Source organism: Pseudonaja textilis, chromosome 9 (genome assembly GCF_049901715.1).
Source record: "Pseudonaja textilis isolate UNSWEBS1 chromosome 9, rPseTex1.2, whole genome shotgun sequence".
In the NCBI taxonomy this organism is placed as follows: Eukaryota; Metazoa; Chordata; class Lepidosauria; order Squamata; family Elapidae; genus Pseudonaja; species Pseudonaja textilis.
In genome coordinates, this window is record NC_141998.1 from 12711765 (window position 1) to 12730866 (window position 19102).

Sequence of the window (19102 nt, forward strand, 5' to 3'; positions counted from 1 at the left end):
ATAGAAATTGGAAACTACAACTTCAAGAGCTTTCTTACATTTTTACCAAAGTTACAAAAGTACATCTACCAAAATCTGTGGTATTTTGCATTTATACTTTTGGTACATATGTTACAATAAGCCCAGGTTTGTTTTAAACATGTTTCTTTGAATATGCAAAATTTACATATAAACTAAGTCATCATCCATGGTTTACCCATAACCATTGCTGAGAATATCCATAACACTAAACGAAAACCATCTGAAGCACATTATGAAACCTAGGAATCTATTATATCTCCAAGCAGACTTAGGAAATATGCTCAGTTCTCAGAGATTATGGGAATTTAGTTGAAAATGTTTGGTACATAGAGCACAGGGAGGGCAATGATATATAGAATTCTATCCCCTATAGTTTCATCAACCATAACTTATAGCAGAAATTATGGTTTGATTTTTCAAACATATTTGGACAATCCCAATTGTGTTATTTTTTTTCCAAAAGGCAACTGAACTGAGGGTCCTTCTTGGATGAAAAGTGAAACATCTTCAAGAGAAAACAAAGTCCAATTATCTTTTGAAAAAGCACTTTTGGGACAATCATGACCTCAATAACTGAGAATTTCCATAGACATATAGACAATGCAATTTGAGCTTATGTCCTTCCTTCCTGCCTGCCTGCCTGCCTGCCTGCCTGCCTGCCTGCCTTTTTGCTTGCTGGGTCTGTACCATCTGTTCTGCTTTTTCAATTGTAGATGTAGTGATGGTTAAAAGAAGAGAAGTGGATATATCACTCTTCAATATACATGTTGATCTAAAAATTTCAGCACTACTAACAGCCAGATTCAGGAATAATGTAACAAATAATGTCACAGTTTTAAAACTTTTTAAAAATCTTCTCTTAATTAAACTTTTTTTTCCAAAGGATTTTTGAATCTTTAAATCAAAGTTTCTCTTGTTTTTTTTCTGTAATCTCAAAAGAAGGTTTAACTCACTGCAAGGGGTTTTATCTTTGCCACAGAGGAAATCTCTTTTTATGTATAGATTAATTATTTCCCCAAATGGTGAAGAAATAAGGAAGGCAGGGCTTAATGTTCATGTAAACTCCATGCAGTTAGGATTACAGATTAAATACCAGAACTTTCAGCAGTTTAATTCCTGAGTTGACTGCAAAAACTTCTGATTTTGAGTTTACTCATAAGGACTGCACATGGTTTAAAAACTGCCAAGGAGAAAACCTCACCCCACTAAAACTGGCAAGGCAAGCTACTGTAGATAAACAAGGAGCAAACCCCATACTCAGTTGCAGTGATGATGTTACCTAGTTGGGCAATAAAACATCTTCAAGTCAAAACTAAGCTCAAAGAATGTCAAGCATTTGGCAATTCAACCCTGAGCTTTGTATATTCTCTTCTATTAAGATTAATTGGTGCGATATTGGCTATATTGATTACCCAACTATCTTGTTTCATTAAGCAATTTAATCAATGTACTATTTCAAAAAACCTACCTTGCCAGGAAAAAAATCCAATGCCAAACCACAACCTAAAGAGAAAGAAATGCCTTATATGCAATGAAACTCTAAAGGATAATGAAAATTCCACCAAATGTTCTCTATGTGACAACTTTGCTCACCATGGCTGCTTGGGATTACCCAAGCAAATGACTCAATTCCTAGAATCATCCAACCATGCATTTCAATATTTCTGCCCATCATGCAGACCCAAACTGGACAAATATATTGCCCTGTTTGAAAGAGTTGATACCGTAGAAACACAAATAATATCCCTTGACACCATAGTAGCATCCCTGGACACTTTAAAAAAAAGATTAACTAACCTTGAAAAAAAAGACACAACACAAAAACCTGAACATCCAATAGCTACAAAACACATCTCTACACAAACAACCACAACCCAATCCACAAAAACCACAAATCCAACAAATAATGATATCCCAATCCTCGTCCGAGAAGCTGTCAAGTGCGAACAGAAGCGTCCAAATGCCATCTTATTTGGTCTAGATGACATCAATGACAATGATGATATCACAATTGTCCACAACATCATCAGTGACTATCAAGCATCAACCATCTCCCCTGATGAAATACTTGACATTTCCCGCATCGGCCCAGAGTTCAAAAACAATGATGTCTTGGTAGCCCCACACAGAATCAGAATCATTTGCAAAATCATTTGCAAAAATGAATCAAGTAAACATAAATTCATTTATACTATAAATTCACTCACCAAAAACAACACCAACCATAAGAACCTCCGTTCTCGCCCTGACCTAAACTTACAGCAACGTGTACGAACCCATGAGCTGTGCTCAGAGCTCAAAAGACTCCATGAACAAGGAAATACTAACCTATACTTTGACTACTGCACAGAATGTACCAAAAGCAAGACCTTCAACTTACATCCCATTAACCATTACCCTAACATCCAACATTAGGCATGCACGCCCCTTACTTCCTCCAGATGCACTTCTACATATCTGAAATGCAAACTACTCAATGCAAGAAGCCTCAAACAAAACACATGAATTCCTCATCTTATTAGGCATGACCACATTCGACATTATATTTGTCTGCAAAACATGGTTAAATGGATCTTTCCAGACTCCATTACCACAGTCAGCGAATATCACGTGTATCGGTCAGATCGTGAAATCCGTAGAGGAGGTGGAGTTGCTATCTTCTACAAAAAATCCCTAAATCTAAAAAAGATTCAAATTACACAAGAGCTTGGTCTTCCAGAGACCATCGTTTGTGAACTGTCCTTAAATACCACTATCAGCTTCTTACTATGCTACAGAGCCCCTGATTATGACATTGTTCATGCAAACAAGCTAACTTCACTGTTAATGTGGGCTGCTTCTTGCCCTCACCCTCTTATTTTCCTTGGTGACTTCAATCTACTGCTTATAAATTGGACACTAAATGAATGTACATCCAAACCCATACATGCAACCCTGTACAATGCTGTTACTACACTGGGACTGGATCAATTAGTAACTAACAACACTAGATTCAATAACTGCCTTGACCTTATCTTCTGCAACAGCTCAAACTCAATATATGGCCTACAAATACAAGAACCCTTTTCAAACAGTGACCACAGTATGATAGACTTTTGTCTCAATTTACACCCTCACAAAGAAGATCATAATGATGCATCCCCAAAATACAACTTCAAAAAAGCCAACTATGATCTCATAGATGCCAACCTATCATCTCTTGATTGGCACATTCTGTTCTCTAGCTGTAATACTACTGAAGACCATTATAATGCATTCTTCTTTGAACTTGAAAGAGTCATTAAACTATATGTACCATTAGTAACCCCCCAAAACAAAACAAAATTGAATTACCCATAACAATAAGGAAACTTCAATTTAAAAAAAGATTGCTATGGCGTAAAAACAAGACTAGCTACGTAGCAAACTTTAAAAACCAATACAACACCCTATGCTGACAGATAAAGGCAGAATGCACAAATTATTACTGGAAACAGGAGGAAGACCTCCTATGTACAAAATCTACCCGCACCTTCTGCAATTTTGTAAACACCAAACTTAAAGAATCAAGAACCATCCCACCCCTAAAAGGATCAAACAGGAAAGACTGCAATGATATAGCTGTTAAGGCCAATCTCTTCAACACATTCATCAATTGAGTCTTTGTAAACAGCAATGGTTCATGCCCCATATGTCCTAGTCATACCACAACTAAATGTAATGACCTACTACATACTGACTTTACAGAAAATAATGTAGAAAAGGCACTACGAAACCAAAAACCATCCCTATCTATTGGCCCCGATGGATTATGTGCATGCTTTTTTAAAAAAGCTCTCCTCTGCCATAGCAGAACCCCTAAGCATTATATATGAGATATCATTCAGAACCAGCTCCTTACCAAACCTATGGTCCTCAGCTACAGTCATCCCTATCTTCAAAAAGATAGGGATGATTCCAGCCTGCTTGAAAACTACAGACCAATCTCATTGTGTTGTGTCACGTGCAAAGTCATGGAATCAATCATTAACCAATTCATCACTCTCCACTTATAGTCAAACAACCTAATCTTCAAAAAACAATTTAGTTTCAAGAAAAAATTGTCCTGCAATCTACAACTCCTACATTGTAAAACCATATGGACTTGACCAGGGTAAAGCTATAGACGCAATTTACATAGACTTCTGCAAAGCCTTTGATTCAGTGGTACACGACAAACTACTGTTAAAACTAAACTATTATGGCATTCCGGATCCCTCCATAAGTGGATTACTGCATTCCTGTCAAACAGGCAACAAATAGTAAAAATAGGGAGCGCTATATCAAACCCTGCTCCAGTTAACAGCGGTGTCCCCCAAGGCAGCATTCTAGGACCCACACTCTTTATACTCTATATAAATGACCTTTGCAATCACCTTATAAGTAACTGCATCCTCTTTGCGGATGACGTAAAACTATTCAGTACCACTGACAATGCTACTATCCTTCAAAGCAACCTTGATTATGTGTCTGAATGGTCAAACATCTGGCAACTCCAAATCTTGACCAACAAATGATCTGTCCTACACATTGGTAAAAAAAATTCAGTACACCAAATACAAACTAGGCAGATCCACTCCACTCTGTCAAGGACCTTGGAGTTCTCATATGAAATGACCCAAGCGCCAGAGCTCACTGTAACAGCATTGCCAAAAAGGCATTAAGAGTTGTAAATCTAATCTTACGAAGCTTCTCCTCTGGAAATATCAAATTGCTAATTAGGACATACAAAACCTTTGCTAAACCAATACTCAAATAGAGCTCATCTGTCTGGAATCTGCACTGTATATCGGACATTAACACAACTGAGTGAGTCCAGAAGTATTTCATGAGAAGAGTATTATACTCCTCTGCTTGCAACAGAATACCCTATATCACCAGGCTTGAGATTTTGGGCTTGGACAACCTTGAACTATGCCGCTTATGGTTAGACTTAAGCGTAGCACACAAAATTATCTGCTACAATGTCCTACCAGTCAATGACTACTTCAGCTTCAACCACAACAATACAAGAGCACACAACAGATACAAACTCAATGTAAACTGCTTCAAACTTGATTGCAGAAAGTACGACTTCAGCAGCAGAGTGGTCAATGCCTGGAATGCACTACCTGAGTCTGTTGTTACATCCTCTAACCCCCTTTAACCTCAAACTAACCACTATTGACCTCACCCCATTCCTAAGAGGTCTGTAAGGGGTGTGCATAAGTGTACCATGGTGCCTACTGTCCCTATCCTATTGTCCTCATTTATTTGTACCTATTTCCTGTATTCTTACTCATGTTTATTATCTTGTAAGCGATTGATGAATCAAATAAATAAATAAAGTCTTTCTACTGTTTAATTAACTGCTGAAATTCTATTCCAAACACAACTGGGATCAACCTCTGCAAAGGGCAAAACAATAAGGAAGAAAAATTCCTTTCTTTTAGCAGAATCTCTGCATGCACAGCGAAACTGTGGCCTATTTTTTTTGTTAGATAGTATATTTTCACATTGCTGTTATTCTTGGAAAGTAATTATTTAGCAACTGCATTTATATTTGCACCCAAGAGTTACTTTACTGTTAGGGCAGGCTCCATCTACAAGTTTCATCAAGCAAGGTAGCAAAATGTGTTTGTGTGTGTGTGTGCCCATAAATGTGCAATAGCAGAGAGTTGAATCAATATAGGAAGCAATGTCAGAGATGTAGTGAGCAGAATAGAAACTGGAATTAATTGACTAAGAGAAAAGAGCAAAAATTGTAAACAAGAGCATGGTGGTGTAGGAAGCCCCTACCCCCAGAAGAATGAATTACTTTGGGAAATATTTTAAAAAGGCAGAATATTATGAAGGGAGAAATGGAGAAAAATGCTCTTAAAGACAGAAAGAAGCCCCCAGTCTTTCAGTAGATGCCAGTACTTAAGGAGATAAAGAGCTTATTGAAAGACTATCTAGATCACTCTGTTCATTAGCAAAGCAAATAGTGCCAGCAGAAGCTCTTCAAGACAGGCTGTTTTGAAACTCCTTGCAGCAAAGTTTGATAGCTAACAAAGGCAGAATGGTAGGATTAGAAGGCAACCCCTCACCCAAGATCTAACACAAAATGAAAGCCATTAGCCCCATAGGAACTGTCCAACACCCTTTCAGAACACAAGCCCCTTCATTGCACCACCCCCAGAACAGTTCAAACTTCAAAGTCACAGAAACCTATAAAAATCCATCCAACTATTTGTTCAGTTGGCCCAGAACTGCATGCTGTCTTTGTGGTTCTGTTCAATAAACTTTCTTTCCTTCATGTTGTTTCCAGTGTCTTTGAGCTTGGAACTGAACCAGATGGATTTTCCTTCCAACAATTGTGGAATGGTTAGGTGGAGCAGTGCAGTTCCCTAACAGTATTATAGCTTCTCCGTTGAAACTTTCTGTAGCTTATAATGGCAGCATCTTGACTTTCCCTTAAAATCTTTAGTGAATACTTTCAGCTTCTCTTTCCCAAATCTTTTAAAATATTTAATACTGTCAGTCTCTTCCTAACATAATAGTTTTGTCATAAAAGGCCCCCTATTTTTAACATGAGATATAGGAGACAATTTACCACTCCTTCTACTGGCAACCACTCCCTGTATTTGACAGCCTGGGTGGAAAAGGGTGACACTGATTGCCTTTGAATGTCACTGAAAACAGAAGAAACCGAGTTATGTGAGATGTTCTGCAAAGTCCAATCCTTGAAGTCCACATCAGCCCACATTTCTGGATACATAGATGAAATATATTTACATTGGCTTGCTCTGAACTTTTCTAATTTTATGTGGGTGGAATCCCAAAATAATTAAATACCACTGGAACACCATCGGCATTGGCATTGGCAAAATCAGTCAACTGCAAAGGGCAGCTTTGCTTGGAACAACAGATATTCTGTTATGATACCTTTAGCACAATCAAACAACAACATCTTCCTCTATCAGGTCCCTGGGAAGGACTCAACAGGGTGAATAAAAATGCCAAATCCAGTCTTAAATATTTGGCTGACCTTTCAGCCAATGTTAATAATAATAATGCATGTGGCAATATCAAATTAGCTCAGACTGATTTGGAGAAGATTTTGAAATATTAGGAATTAACAAATGAAATACAGAAATTATGAAATGAAATGGCAGAGGTTTTTCCAGTAATTATTGGAGCTTTAGGAGCTATTAACAATAGAAATGCCTAAAAAGCTGAAAAATGGAATTATTTCATTTCATAACATTTACATCAAAACAATTGCTTAAAAGCACATATACATTACTTAGGTTTGGGGATTATTTTTTAGACTGGGATAAATCTTGAACTGCCCTAAAATTCAGAATTTCCTGAAAATTTTCTACAATGATAATATAACAATCCTAAAATCATCATCAACATTTGTTGCACAGGTCTATTTGTTACACAGATTTACCAGCTCTGGTTTTCTTTGTTACCTTACAAACCAATGGAAACATAATACAATTAAGAGTGCAGCTCTCCCTATTTATTCACAGACTGGAACAAGTGGGAGATAACAGGTGTCACTCAGCTTGTGCTTAACTAAATGCCAACATTTCCAGCAAATGTACTGCTAATTTAGAACAAATGGATTCATAGAAATAATAAATAATACATCATCTCCTTCCCTAGAATCAATGATCAGAAATAATTGAGGCTGCAGATTAAATCCAGGCATTATGTAATTGCTTTTTTAAACAACTTGAACAAGCACACAGAGGAAAAAACCCTGGCAGAGTCCAAAACAAAGAAGATAATCTCCATGTATTACCGCACAAAAGTCCAAAGCACATACTCTGCTAGAGATAAGTCCTCTGAAGATGGACTCCAGAACAAATTCAAAAGCTTGGAAGACTAAACCTCTGGTCTCAGTGACCAACCCAGATTGGATCCTGCAACATTATCCTGGAACACGTATATTCGCCTTCATTCATCATATCACATATTGCACAAAAGGATCCCCAACAAAGAATCCAACATATATTAGACATGACTGATATAAAGACCAAGTCTAGCATTTTTCACAGACATGGTACCTTACTAAAAAATAATTACTCTGTTGTGTTCTGTTAGAAGGAAAGTTTTCCCTTTGCTCCACTGAGTAGGCAGGATAATACTAAGAGCTGATCGTTTGGCCTGTCAGGCAGCTCCTATAAAAGTAGAACTGTCAGACAGAACCTTTGCTGGTTGTTGCTGTTACTCGAATAAAGAAGTTGCTTTCATTACCCTGGATCTGAGTCTTCTTTTAACCCACAATACAACACTGGCAACGAGGATGGAATACTAGAAAGAAGACACAAGAAGAGCTGATCGACATACAGACGAATAGCAGAGCAACCAAAACAATTATCGGAGCAAAAATAGCCCTCGCAATTGACAAGATGGCCATGTACGCTCCACCAACACCGTTCAACCCAGCCATCAAACATTGGGACTCTTATCTAATCCAATTTGATTGCTTTCTGGAAGCCAACGAGCTGCAAGCACTCTCGGACAATAGAAAGAAATCCCTGTTTTTGAGTTACTGTGGCTCAGAAATCTTTGACATGGCCAAAACTCTGGTCGCCCCTGCAGCTGTGCAGACGGTAACATGGAACACAATCCAAAATGCACTCAGGACTCCCTATGCACCCACGACCTCAAAGATCGTCAGACGACATGAATTTCACAGCTGGAACCAAAATGACAGTGAATCGATAAATGACTACATCACAGCGCTGCGAAAAGCTGCTATGTACTGTGAATTTAGGGACCTCGAAGACAGGTTTGTTTGTGGGGTGAAAGATTTACAACTAAAACGGCGACTACTCATGAATCCCAACCTCACTCTGAAAATGGCAATAGATGAAGCCCGAGCCACCGAGACGTCAATTAAAGCAATGGCGGCAATTCAAAAAGAAAAAAGCCCAAACAACACATGCCACAGCAGCGCAGCCCAGCAAGATCACACTGAGCTGGAAGAGTCAACAGACAATGAGGAAGATGTCTGCAGGTTAACAAGAAAACAACGAAAAATGACGCAGGGCAGTCTGCATGCAGGAACCATTCAAGAGCAAATTGCAGATTTAAGGACACCATCTGTCAATGTTGTGACCATAAAGGACATCTAGCAAGTGTCTGCAGAGCCAGTCAGCCAGCAGCATGCAGAAACTACCCATCTACCATACAGAAGCGATTCAAACCCAAACAAGCATGGAAACTACGGAAGAAGGACAACCAATACTCCGAAGCAACCATGACCTTCCAGACGACTTTTGGAAAGACCATTTCAAAGAAGATTAATATAACTGTCCACATTGAAGGAGCACCATGTAACATGGAAGTGGACACAGGTTCCTTGTTATCAATGATCTCATGGGTCACGATGAAGAAAATAAAGCCCAGCATCACCAAGAACACATTAAAGACCCAGATAATTTTTAAAAAAATTCTGTTGTAAGGATGGGAACTTTCCAGGTGGCATTTGAGAAGTTTTGAGGACCACTACAACTTACAATCATCAAAGGCAAATTACCCAGCCTACTTGGACTAGACTGGTTTGATGCTTTGGGACTCGGGGTGACCGGTGTCAGCGCAATACCAGATGACAGCATCAAATAACTGCTCCAGGCATTTGCGGATGTTTTTGATGGCGGTTTGGGCAAGTATGTGGTGACCCCTATTTCATTTAATCTAGATCCCCAGGTTACCCCAATAAGGCTCAAGCCATGCAGGATGCCATTCACATTATGACCAAAAATAGACAAAAAGCTTGACAAATTAATAGAGCAAGGCATACTGGAACCGGTAGACCATGCTAAATGGGAAACCCCTATAGTCACCCCTGTAAAGCCAGATGGGTCAGTCCACATCTGTGCTGACTATAAGTGTGCCCTAAACAAGGCCCTACAACAAAATGCCCACCCCTCCCAGTAGTGCAACATTTGCTGCACTCAGTTGGAAAAGGAATTTTTTTTGCTAAATTATACCTAGTGCAGGCATACCAACAACTCCCGGTGGATGATGCCACGGCCAAGGACCAGACCATTGTGACCCATAGGGGTGCATTTTAATGCCGCCATCTCCAATTTGGCATGAGCATTGCTCCAGGGCTTTTTCAAAGCCTCATGGAGTGCCTCCTACTGGGAATTCAGGGAGTTGTCCCCTATTTCGATGACGTGTTAATTACCGCTGAAAATAAAGACAAATTGCTTGTCAGAATATGAAAAGTGTTAACTAGATTCAAAGAGGCTGGATTAAAAGTAAAATGGAAAAAATGTAAATTTGCAGTCCTGAGAGTCGAATTTCTAGGATATCTGATAGATGGCTTTGGAATACACCCAAACAAGGAAAAAATTAAGGTTATACAAAACGCACCCACTCCCAAGAACCAAAGAGAGCTACTTGGGCCTCCTCAATTGTTATAGTATATTCCTCCCTGGGAAAGCCACCATAGAGCCTTTGCAAAAACTCCTGGGGAAACAGGTTAAATGGATGTGGGGGGGAAAGGGAAGCCGCCATTTTTTGCAGCTGTCAAACAACTCCTGTCTTCTGACAGCGTATTTGTCCAATACTCTGAATCGCTGTCGGTCACCCTCACCTGTGACACCTCACCATTTGGGGTCGGGGCTGTCCTAAGCCACCAAATGCCAAATGGGACTGAGGCTCCTGTAGCCTTCTATTCAAGAACTCTATCAGGAGCTGAAAGAAACTACAGCCAATTAGACAAGAAGGTGCTGGCTGCAGTGGCTGGCATAAAACATTTCTATGAATATTTATATTTCCACCTGGTAACAGATCACAAACTGCTGTTAGGACTCCTCGTGGGGGACCGTCCCATGTCAACTATTTTATCTCCCTGCCTGATGTGATGGACGATTTTCCTAGCTGCTTATAACTATACACAAAGCCCTGGGAAATGCCGATGCTCTCAGTCGCTGCCTGTTACCAGAGACTGTTCAAGACCCAGCCCCATCAGCGACCATCCTCCTCATTGAGAAACTACCCAGCCCGCTCACCACAATAGAAATTGCCCGACACTCAATCAGGAACAAGTCCTTGAGACAAGTACTGAGTTGGGTGGGAAGGGGATGGCTTCAGGGGCCAGTATCTGAATAATTGAAACCATTTTACAACAGTCAACATGAAATATCACAAATCAAGGGATGTTTGTTATGGGGGGAGTGTGTTATTGTTCTACCTAAACTACAGGAACAGGTCCTAGAATTATTACATACTGGGCACCCTGGGATCATTAAAATGAAGGCACTAGTGAGGAGCTATGACTGGTGGCCTAAAATAGATAAGGATATCACGGAATGGATAGGAACCTGTAGGAAATGTCAGGAATCCAGGCCAGCTCCACCAGCAGCCCACCCTCAGGAATGGGAATCCCCAAAATCCCCATGGGCTTGAATACATATAGATTTTGGAGGATCCTTCCATGACCACCTTCTTGGTGGTCATGGATGCATACTCTAAATGGTTGGAAATTATATTAATGAAATCCACGACCACTGAGGCAGTTATTAAGACCCTAAGAAAACTATTCACAACACATGGCCTACTGGACGTTTTAGTCTGAGACAATGGGCCTCAATTTACAGCAACTCAATTTGAACTGTTCTTAGCAGAACTGGGCATTCGCCACATGCTAATCGCACCTTTTCACCCCTCAGCGAATGGTCAAGCAAAGAGAATGGTAAGGACTACCAAAGAGGCTTCAGCTAGAATGGGCCTGGGAGATTGGCAGAAGTGCACAGACACATTCCTACTTATTCAACATGTGATGCCAAACTCCACCACACATAGGAGCCCCTCCAAGTTATTAATGGGACAGAAACTTAGAACCAGGTTGGACATATTGTACCCCAGTTACATTAGCGAGACACCTTCTGACTCTACCGGCAAGATCAGGTCATTTAAAATAGGGTATGGGGTATATGCACAAAATTATATGGGAAAACCTCTATGGATTCCAGGACAAATTATAGCCATCACAAGCCCTCGATCTTACAGGGTAGAATTAGAATATGGCAGGATATGAAGGAGGCATATGAATCAGTTAAGAGGGCGAATAGGTAAACCCCCTTGGGATCAAAACAATCCAAAAGCAAACAACTACAGTCCACTAGAAAATAATAAAAACCTTGAATTCCCCACTGCAGCTAACTCAAACTCAGAGATTCTGCAACCACATGTACCTGGGGAACCAAGAGACCAATTAGGAGGCATCTGCCAAGTTCCATCCTGCAGAAATAACCACACCCACAGGGAATTCCAACAAGCTCTAGGGGCTGGACAAGAAGCAGTAGCAGCCCCCAATGGTCTGACCGCCACCTCAAACCCAAATGATCTGTGCAGGTCAGAGCGGGCGCATAAGTGCCCCATCTATTTTCGTGAATATGTTGAATAACTCTTTTTTCATTGATTATTGTTGAAAGTAAGAGGGGAGGGGTGTTGTGTTCGGTTAGATGGAAAGTCTTCCCTTTGGTCCACGGAGTTGGCAGAAAAGACCTCCTATAGTAGCTTAATTTTTTTCTATCTGTTTTCCATAGCCATCAATTCAACCGTAATCTGGGCCAAATGGTCAAGTCCATTATGAACATTCCTTCCTTCTTGTTATTTCTGCTAAGCTGAACTATGGCTGATGTCTGATTCTTAGTTTTGCTTTTGTTTTTCTTGTTTTTTAAATAAAAATTCAAGAAAAAAGGTAGATTTTAAAAAAGTAAGATTCTTCTAAACTGATTCCCTTGCTGGCAACATATATACAAAAGTTATTACAGGCCAAATCCAACTATTTCCCACAATATATAAATAAAAGCACAAGTTCGCTTCTTTGTATTGAAGAGAACATTCATTTCAATTCCTTTTTCTTTAAATAATGTGATGAAAAGGCCAACTGACAATCAGATGGGGCCAATCTTTAATGTGATGATTTAAGGAGCTTAGAGCAATATAGGCTCTCAGTTGTGACATGAACTGTCTGTTTGTGTTCAAGAATTTCATCTACTCAGGATGTCTACCCCTGTAACCCCAAGGATAAGGTTTGGGGAACTCCAACTCTAGGAAAAAGGCTCATTTATCAAGTAAACCTGGAAAGCTATAAAAATGTGAGATATTTGTTGCTATGGAAGATAATCATTACTTATTTTTATAAATTATGAAACAGGATCTGAATCTACTGAGTACAAAACAGACAAAAAGTAGAATATATATCCTCATTTAGCATCATTTACACATTTCAGAACTGTGTATCATGTATATCACAATTACAGATAGTCCTCAACCTATGACCACAATTGACATCAAGTTTATGTTATTAAGTGAGACACTTGTTCAGTGAGCTTTGCCCCATTTTATGACCTTTCTTGTCACAGTTGTTCAGTGAATCATTGCAATTGTTAAGTAAGTAACATGGCTGTTAAGTGAGTCTAGTTCACCTATTAACTTTGCTCATCAGAAGGTCACAAAAGTTGATCAATGATCCCAGGACATTGCAACCATCATAAACCATCAGCTGCCAAGTGACTGAATTTTTATTACATGACCATGGGGTGCTGCAATGGTCTTAGGTGTGAAAAATGGCCATAAGTCCCTTTTTCTAGTGACGTAAGTTTGAACGGTCACTAAATAAACTGTTGCAAATCAAAGACTAGCTGCATTCAGAAGGATTTTATGGAATACTTGTAAAAATTAGTTGAAAAACTGCAATGACCTTACAAAATTAGATAACCAAACTTAACAATTATTTACTTTTTCCCTTTGTCATTGAATTAGAGTAGCTTGCCTAAATCCATTCAATCCCAAATTAATCAGGGTTGAGACAATTTTAATTGGATCAGAAGTTGCAATTCAGTCTCTCAATTAGCTAAAGAACCATAGATGGAATCACTGGACACTAAGAAAGGGCCATTTTTAAAAAAATAGAACAAGCTTTCAAAAATGGGGATAATTAATTAGTGGGCTGTAGTTTCCCATTTTAGGTATGCATCCATGTGACATGATTCTTGCACTTTCAACACAGCGATGAGGGTCCAGTGGGGAAGATGCTTAGGAAACCAAGTTGAGACAAGAAAAAAGCAACAAAAGGTATTACTTTATGCCCATTCAGGCAACGATTGATCGAGGTCAGAATTGTACATATGGTTTTTTGAATAAGGTTCTGTGGTCTAATTCACACATAACACACACATAACAATTACTGATTAATCTACAATGGGATGAGTTTATACATTCAAAAGCCTAATCCATTTTTTTACACAACACAATCTGCTGTCCCACATGGGAATGTAACCTATGACAAGCAGAAACAAAGTCCATTGTGTCTTAGTATAATATGTGAACTCAGGCATTATTTAAGCCTCTGCATAATAATAGCTGTAAGAATTCTATCCATTAGGCATTAGGGATGAATTAAAATGCCAGGTGTTTTTTGTATGGTATGGAGAAATGCTTCTGTAGCAGAAAAAAAAAGATAATTATTTCTGAGTGAAATGAAATGAAAACTGGAAAGCAACATAAGTAAAACTTGTGGATCCATTAACAATGTATGTCTTTAATTAAATTATGCACTGACAGTCGATTATATTTTGATTTATAGCATGGTGAAAAAGCTCTATGGAACATTATAAAAGTTTACTTCTGAATAATCACGTACAGGAATATCTTGGGTTAATATGTGATCTCTTGTATTATAAATTTAATACATGAACATTCAAGGAAATTATAAACGTAATAAGGTGCTGTCAGTATAATCTAAATTATTTTAGTGAACATTAAGAACATGTACAGAAAACAAGCAGTAAAGAATTTTCATTTTTTGTTCAAAAGCCACATGCAAAGCAGAGATCCTTTGAGTCCTGCTTTGAGTTTTGATCCAAACAAAGCATCCTTACAAAAGTGGGTTTTGGGGGTGGTGTTCTTTTGTCTTCCTGCAGATACTTCTCATAGGGCAGTTTACAAGAAAAGTCATGAAGAATCACAGCAGAAAAAAGATTGAAAATGATGAACCTAAATGGAAATGCATATACCTAACAGCAATAATGACAATTTGATAATATTTAAAGGACTGTTTTTTTCAGGACATATTTACCCAAGCTACCAGAGTGGGGAGGCAGGAAAAGCTACAGTTTCACTCAGGGGTGGGATGCTACCAGTTCGGCCTGGTTCTATAGAACCTGTAGCTGCAAAGAGCAACTGATACCGAACTGGTTCGGTATTTGGCCCACCCACCTGCCCGGGCTCTAGGCTATCCTTTATTCTCTGCTTTTCCCTCCTCAGCTGCTTTGCGTGGCACAACTGAGGTTGAAAAAGCAGTAAACAAGAGGATTTTCAAACACTGCGCACCTGAGTGCAGCGCTTGTCAACTCTCCAGGCAGCACAGCTGATGATTTCTTGCAAACGCTGCACACACGATTGTCCCCAGTTCAGAGAACTGGCAAATCGCTTCACTGGTGGCCCTGCCTCTCCCTGCCCACTCACTCCTTACCTGGCATGCAAGCCATCCAACTTGTCTGGTTTGGTAAGTTGCTACTTTTTCCCCCCGATCATTAGTTGTTCTGCTCTGCCAGGAAAGTTAAATTAGCAAGAAAGCAAGAAATCCCTGGATTTCTTGCTTTCTAGCTAATCTAAAAGCAGAGCCGAACCTTTGTTAGGACTGAAGCTTTTCAGTGCAGACTCAGGTAGCCGATTGCAGATGGAGAGATTTCTAAGTTAATCTGTGATTCTGTGAACAACTCAATCTGCCTGCCTGCTTTGCCTACTTCAGGGTAAAAGTTGCTCTTTTTAAATAAAAAAGTCAATATTTACATACATGGTGTGTTGTGAGTTAATTTTGTGAATTTGCTTGCAAGCACATTTTATGTGACAGATGCAGATAGCTGATTGCAGATAGATAGATCTCTAAGTGAATCTGTGATTCTGTGAGCAACTCAATATACCTGCCTGCTTTGCCTGCTTTTGCATAAAAGTTGCTCTTTTTTATAAAAAATAAAATCAATATTTACATCAATATTTATAATATTTACATTCAAGCCAGTTACATGACCACCAAGTCATGCCCAGTCAGCAAGCCATGCCCACCCAGTCACATGACCACCAAGCCACACCCACAAATTAAGCCACACCCACAGAACTGGTTGTTAAGAAATTTGAATCCCACCTCTGGTTCCACTACTAAGAAAGTCCATCTAGTGGAACCAAGAAGGTCCTTCTCTGTGGTGGCTCCCTCCCTGTGGAACATCATTCCTGTGCAGATAAGATTGACCCCCACTTTGACACTCTTTCACAAAGGCCATGAAGACTTGGTTTTGCCAGTGGAGTTGGGTGTTATGTCCTGAGGACTCAAGGAGTTCTCACTCAGGTCCACTCACTTTGTGTGGGCGTTATTCCCCCATTCCCATTGGTCGGTTCTCCCCAGCAGCCAGCTATAAAAGCAGGCTGCGGGGTCCAACTGGCTGCTGATTGCTGTGAGCCAGTTCCAGGCTTGGCAAGCACGGTCAGCCCTTTATTTGTAAAATAAAGTACTGTTGCACTCATGCTCTGGTTCAGCCTCTCATTGCTCAAACTTAACACTGGCGACGAGGATGGGATGGCTACCAGAAGCACCTTGCAACCGCTGAGTCACTAGCCACCGATCTACAGCCCAGAGAGAGCGATCGGCTGGCGACAAGGGAAACGCTGATCCGCAGCCAGAGAGAGCGGTCAGCTAGCGAAACGAGCGATCAAAAGAGCAAACGCAGATCCGCAGCCAGAGAAAGCGGTCTGAGTCAAATAGTTAGAAGCGTCTGTAGCCGCTTGTTAGCCTCGCTACGGGAAAGTGAAGCGCTGCAGCCGCAGCCGCTCTGCATTTGGCGCGAAATTCAAACGGGTGTCATTTGAATTTCGAGCCAGTAGGAATCACAGCACAGCGCTGTAGAGAGTCACTAACGCCCACTTTTTTTGGCGCGAATCAAGACACCTCCAACGGCTAGCAGCCAACGTGGTAACCCAGAGAGAGAGAAAGAGAGGGTAGCAAGAAACCTCTCCAGAGCTGATATCACTAGTAACTCACGAGCGTTCGTAGTCCCAGAGAGATTTTTCCGCAGGTAGCCCAGCTGTTCCAGCACCATGAGTTCCAATCCAGTATTCCCGGCGTTTAAACCAGACGAAGAGAAGTGGGAATCATATAAGAACCGTTTCAATCATTACATCGATGCGGTCGGCCTGGCGGATGCGGGAGAGCATCGGAAAAATCCTATTTCCTAATCTACTGCGGAGCCACCGCTTACGATACCGCTGCAGCACTCGTGGCGCCGAGAGAATTAAAAACGCCCGTGGTCCGAGTTGCTTGAGATCCTCACAAACCACTACGCTCCCAGGCCTTCACAAATCGCCAGGAGGTTCACGTTCCGAATGAGGAAGCAATCAAGTAAGGAGACCATCAACCAATATATGGCCGCCCTCAGAACAGCAGCCCTGCACTGCGGGTTTGGAACATACCTGGAGGACATGCTCCTCGATCAATTGGTTTGTGGGGTCAAGGATCTCAACCTACAGAGGCGTCTGCTGGCTAAGAAAGACCTCAACCTCGCGCAGCGGTAGAGGAGGCCCTAGCAGCCGAGCTAGCAACGAACTCAGCCACCGAAATTCAGGGCCCAAGCGCCAAGCTAGCAGCGTTCCCAGTCCATTCCGAAGAGGTGGAAGCGGAGGAAGGCCACAACGATGAGAACGATGTCCATCGCCTCACCAATGACAGACGGTCGCAGGTAGGGGCCAAACAAGAATACACCGTCCACCCAAGCACATCACCCTGTGCCTAGCCTGTGGGGGATCATATCAAAGGGCCACCTGCAAGTTTAAGGGAGCCGTTTGCAACAACTGCCATAAGAGGGGGCACATTGCGAGAGTCTGTCAAGCCCCCAAAGCGCTGCACAAAGACCCCGTCCTCGCACTCGGGACCACAGAGGCAAGTATTAAACTGTCGCACGCACCGCCTTGCCAGGCGTACTTGCCACTCTGTTAGTAAAATTTCTCTCTCCGTTTCCCTAGAAGGTAAACCGTGCCACATGGAGGTTGACACAGGGTCAGCGCTCTCAATAATCTCGTGGAACACCCTCAAGAGACTCCACCCCAGCCTATCTACTACCCGGCTTCAGAGATGCCAGTTCGGTCTGAAGGACTACCAGGGGAAGGCCATTCCCGTGATCGGCAGAGGCAAGTTCTTTGTCAGTTTTAGAGCTTTTAAAGGCCACCTACCTCTAGTGGTAGTTAACGGCAATCTACCCACCTTATTGGGGCTCGATTGGTTTCCCCACCTCGGCCTAGGGTTAACAGGAGTCCATGCTGTCTCAACCTCAGACACTGACTCCTTATTCGCTGACTACGCAGATGTGTTCAGCGAGGAGCTGGGGTGTTATAATGGAACCCCATCTCATTCACCGTTGACCCCCAGGCAGTCCCAATCAGATTAAAACCACGTAGAGTTCCATTTGCTATTCGACCAAAACTAGACGCTGAATTGGATAAACTACTAAAACAAGGGGTCATTGAGCCAACAGATTTCGCCAAGTGGGAGACGCCCATTGTCACACCCTCAAAAAGATGGTAGCCTGAGAATTTGCTCGGACTACAAGACAACAATCAATAAATATTTACAAGTTAGCGCCTACCCGTGCCCGTCATTCAGCACTTATTGCACACATTCGAACCGGGCAGTATTTTTGCTAAATTGGACATGTCTCAAGCATATCAACATTTCCCTGTTGATAACCAAACAGCGGAACTTCAGACCATCGTCACTCACAGGGGTGCCTTCCGATGCAAGCGTCTCCAATTTGGCGTGAGTGTTGCCCCGGGTATTTTTCAATCCCTCATGGAGCGGATTTTACAGGGCCTCCCTGGTGTAGTACCCTACTTCGACGACATCTTGGTCTCGGCCAGGGACAGACCCCAACTCTTCCAGAGAGTGCGAGCAGTGTTAGAGAGGTTCAGACAGCATGGCCTCAAGTTAAAAAAAGAAAAATGCGCCATTGCCACTAGACAGGTGGACTTTCTGGGTTATAAAATTGACGCCTCTGGCATTCACCCCTGGAGTCCAAGG

At 41.2% G+C, this 19102-nt stretch overlaps 2 protein-coding genes across 2 annotated transcripts in view; one reads left to right on the top strand and one right to left on the bottom strand.

The window, feature by feature from the left end:
- The window catches only part of UNC5D (unc-5 netrin receptor D), a 726013-nt gene that overhangs the window by 424667 nt on the left and 282244 nt on the right, over positions 1-19102 (bottom strand). The window lies entirely within an intron of this gene.
- On the top strand, positions 8424-9152 carry LOC148125037 (uncharacterized). The gene has a single exon (XM_087938743.1). It carries the CDS (start codon positions 8424-8426, stop codon positions 9150-9152), a length of 729 nt encoding a protein of 242 aa, XP_087794869.1.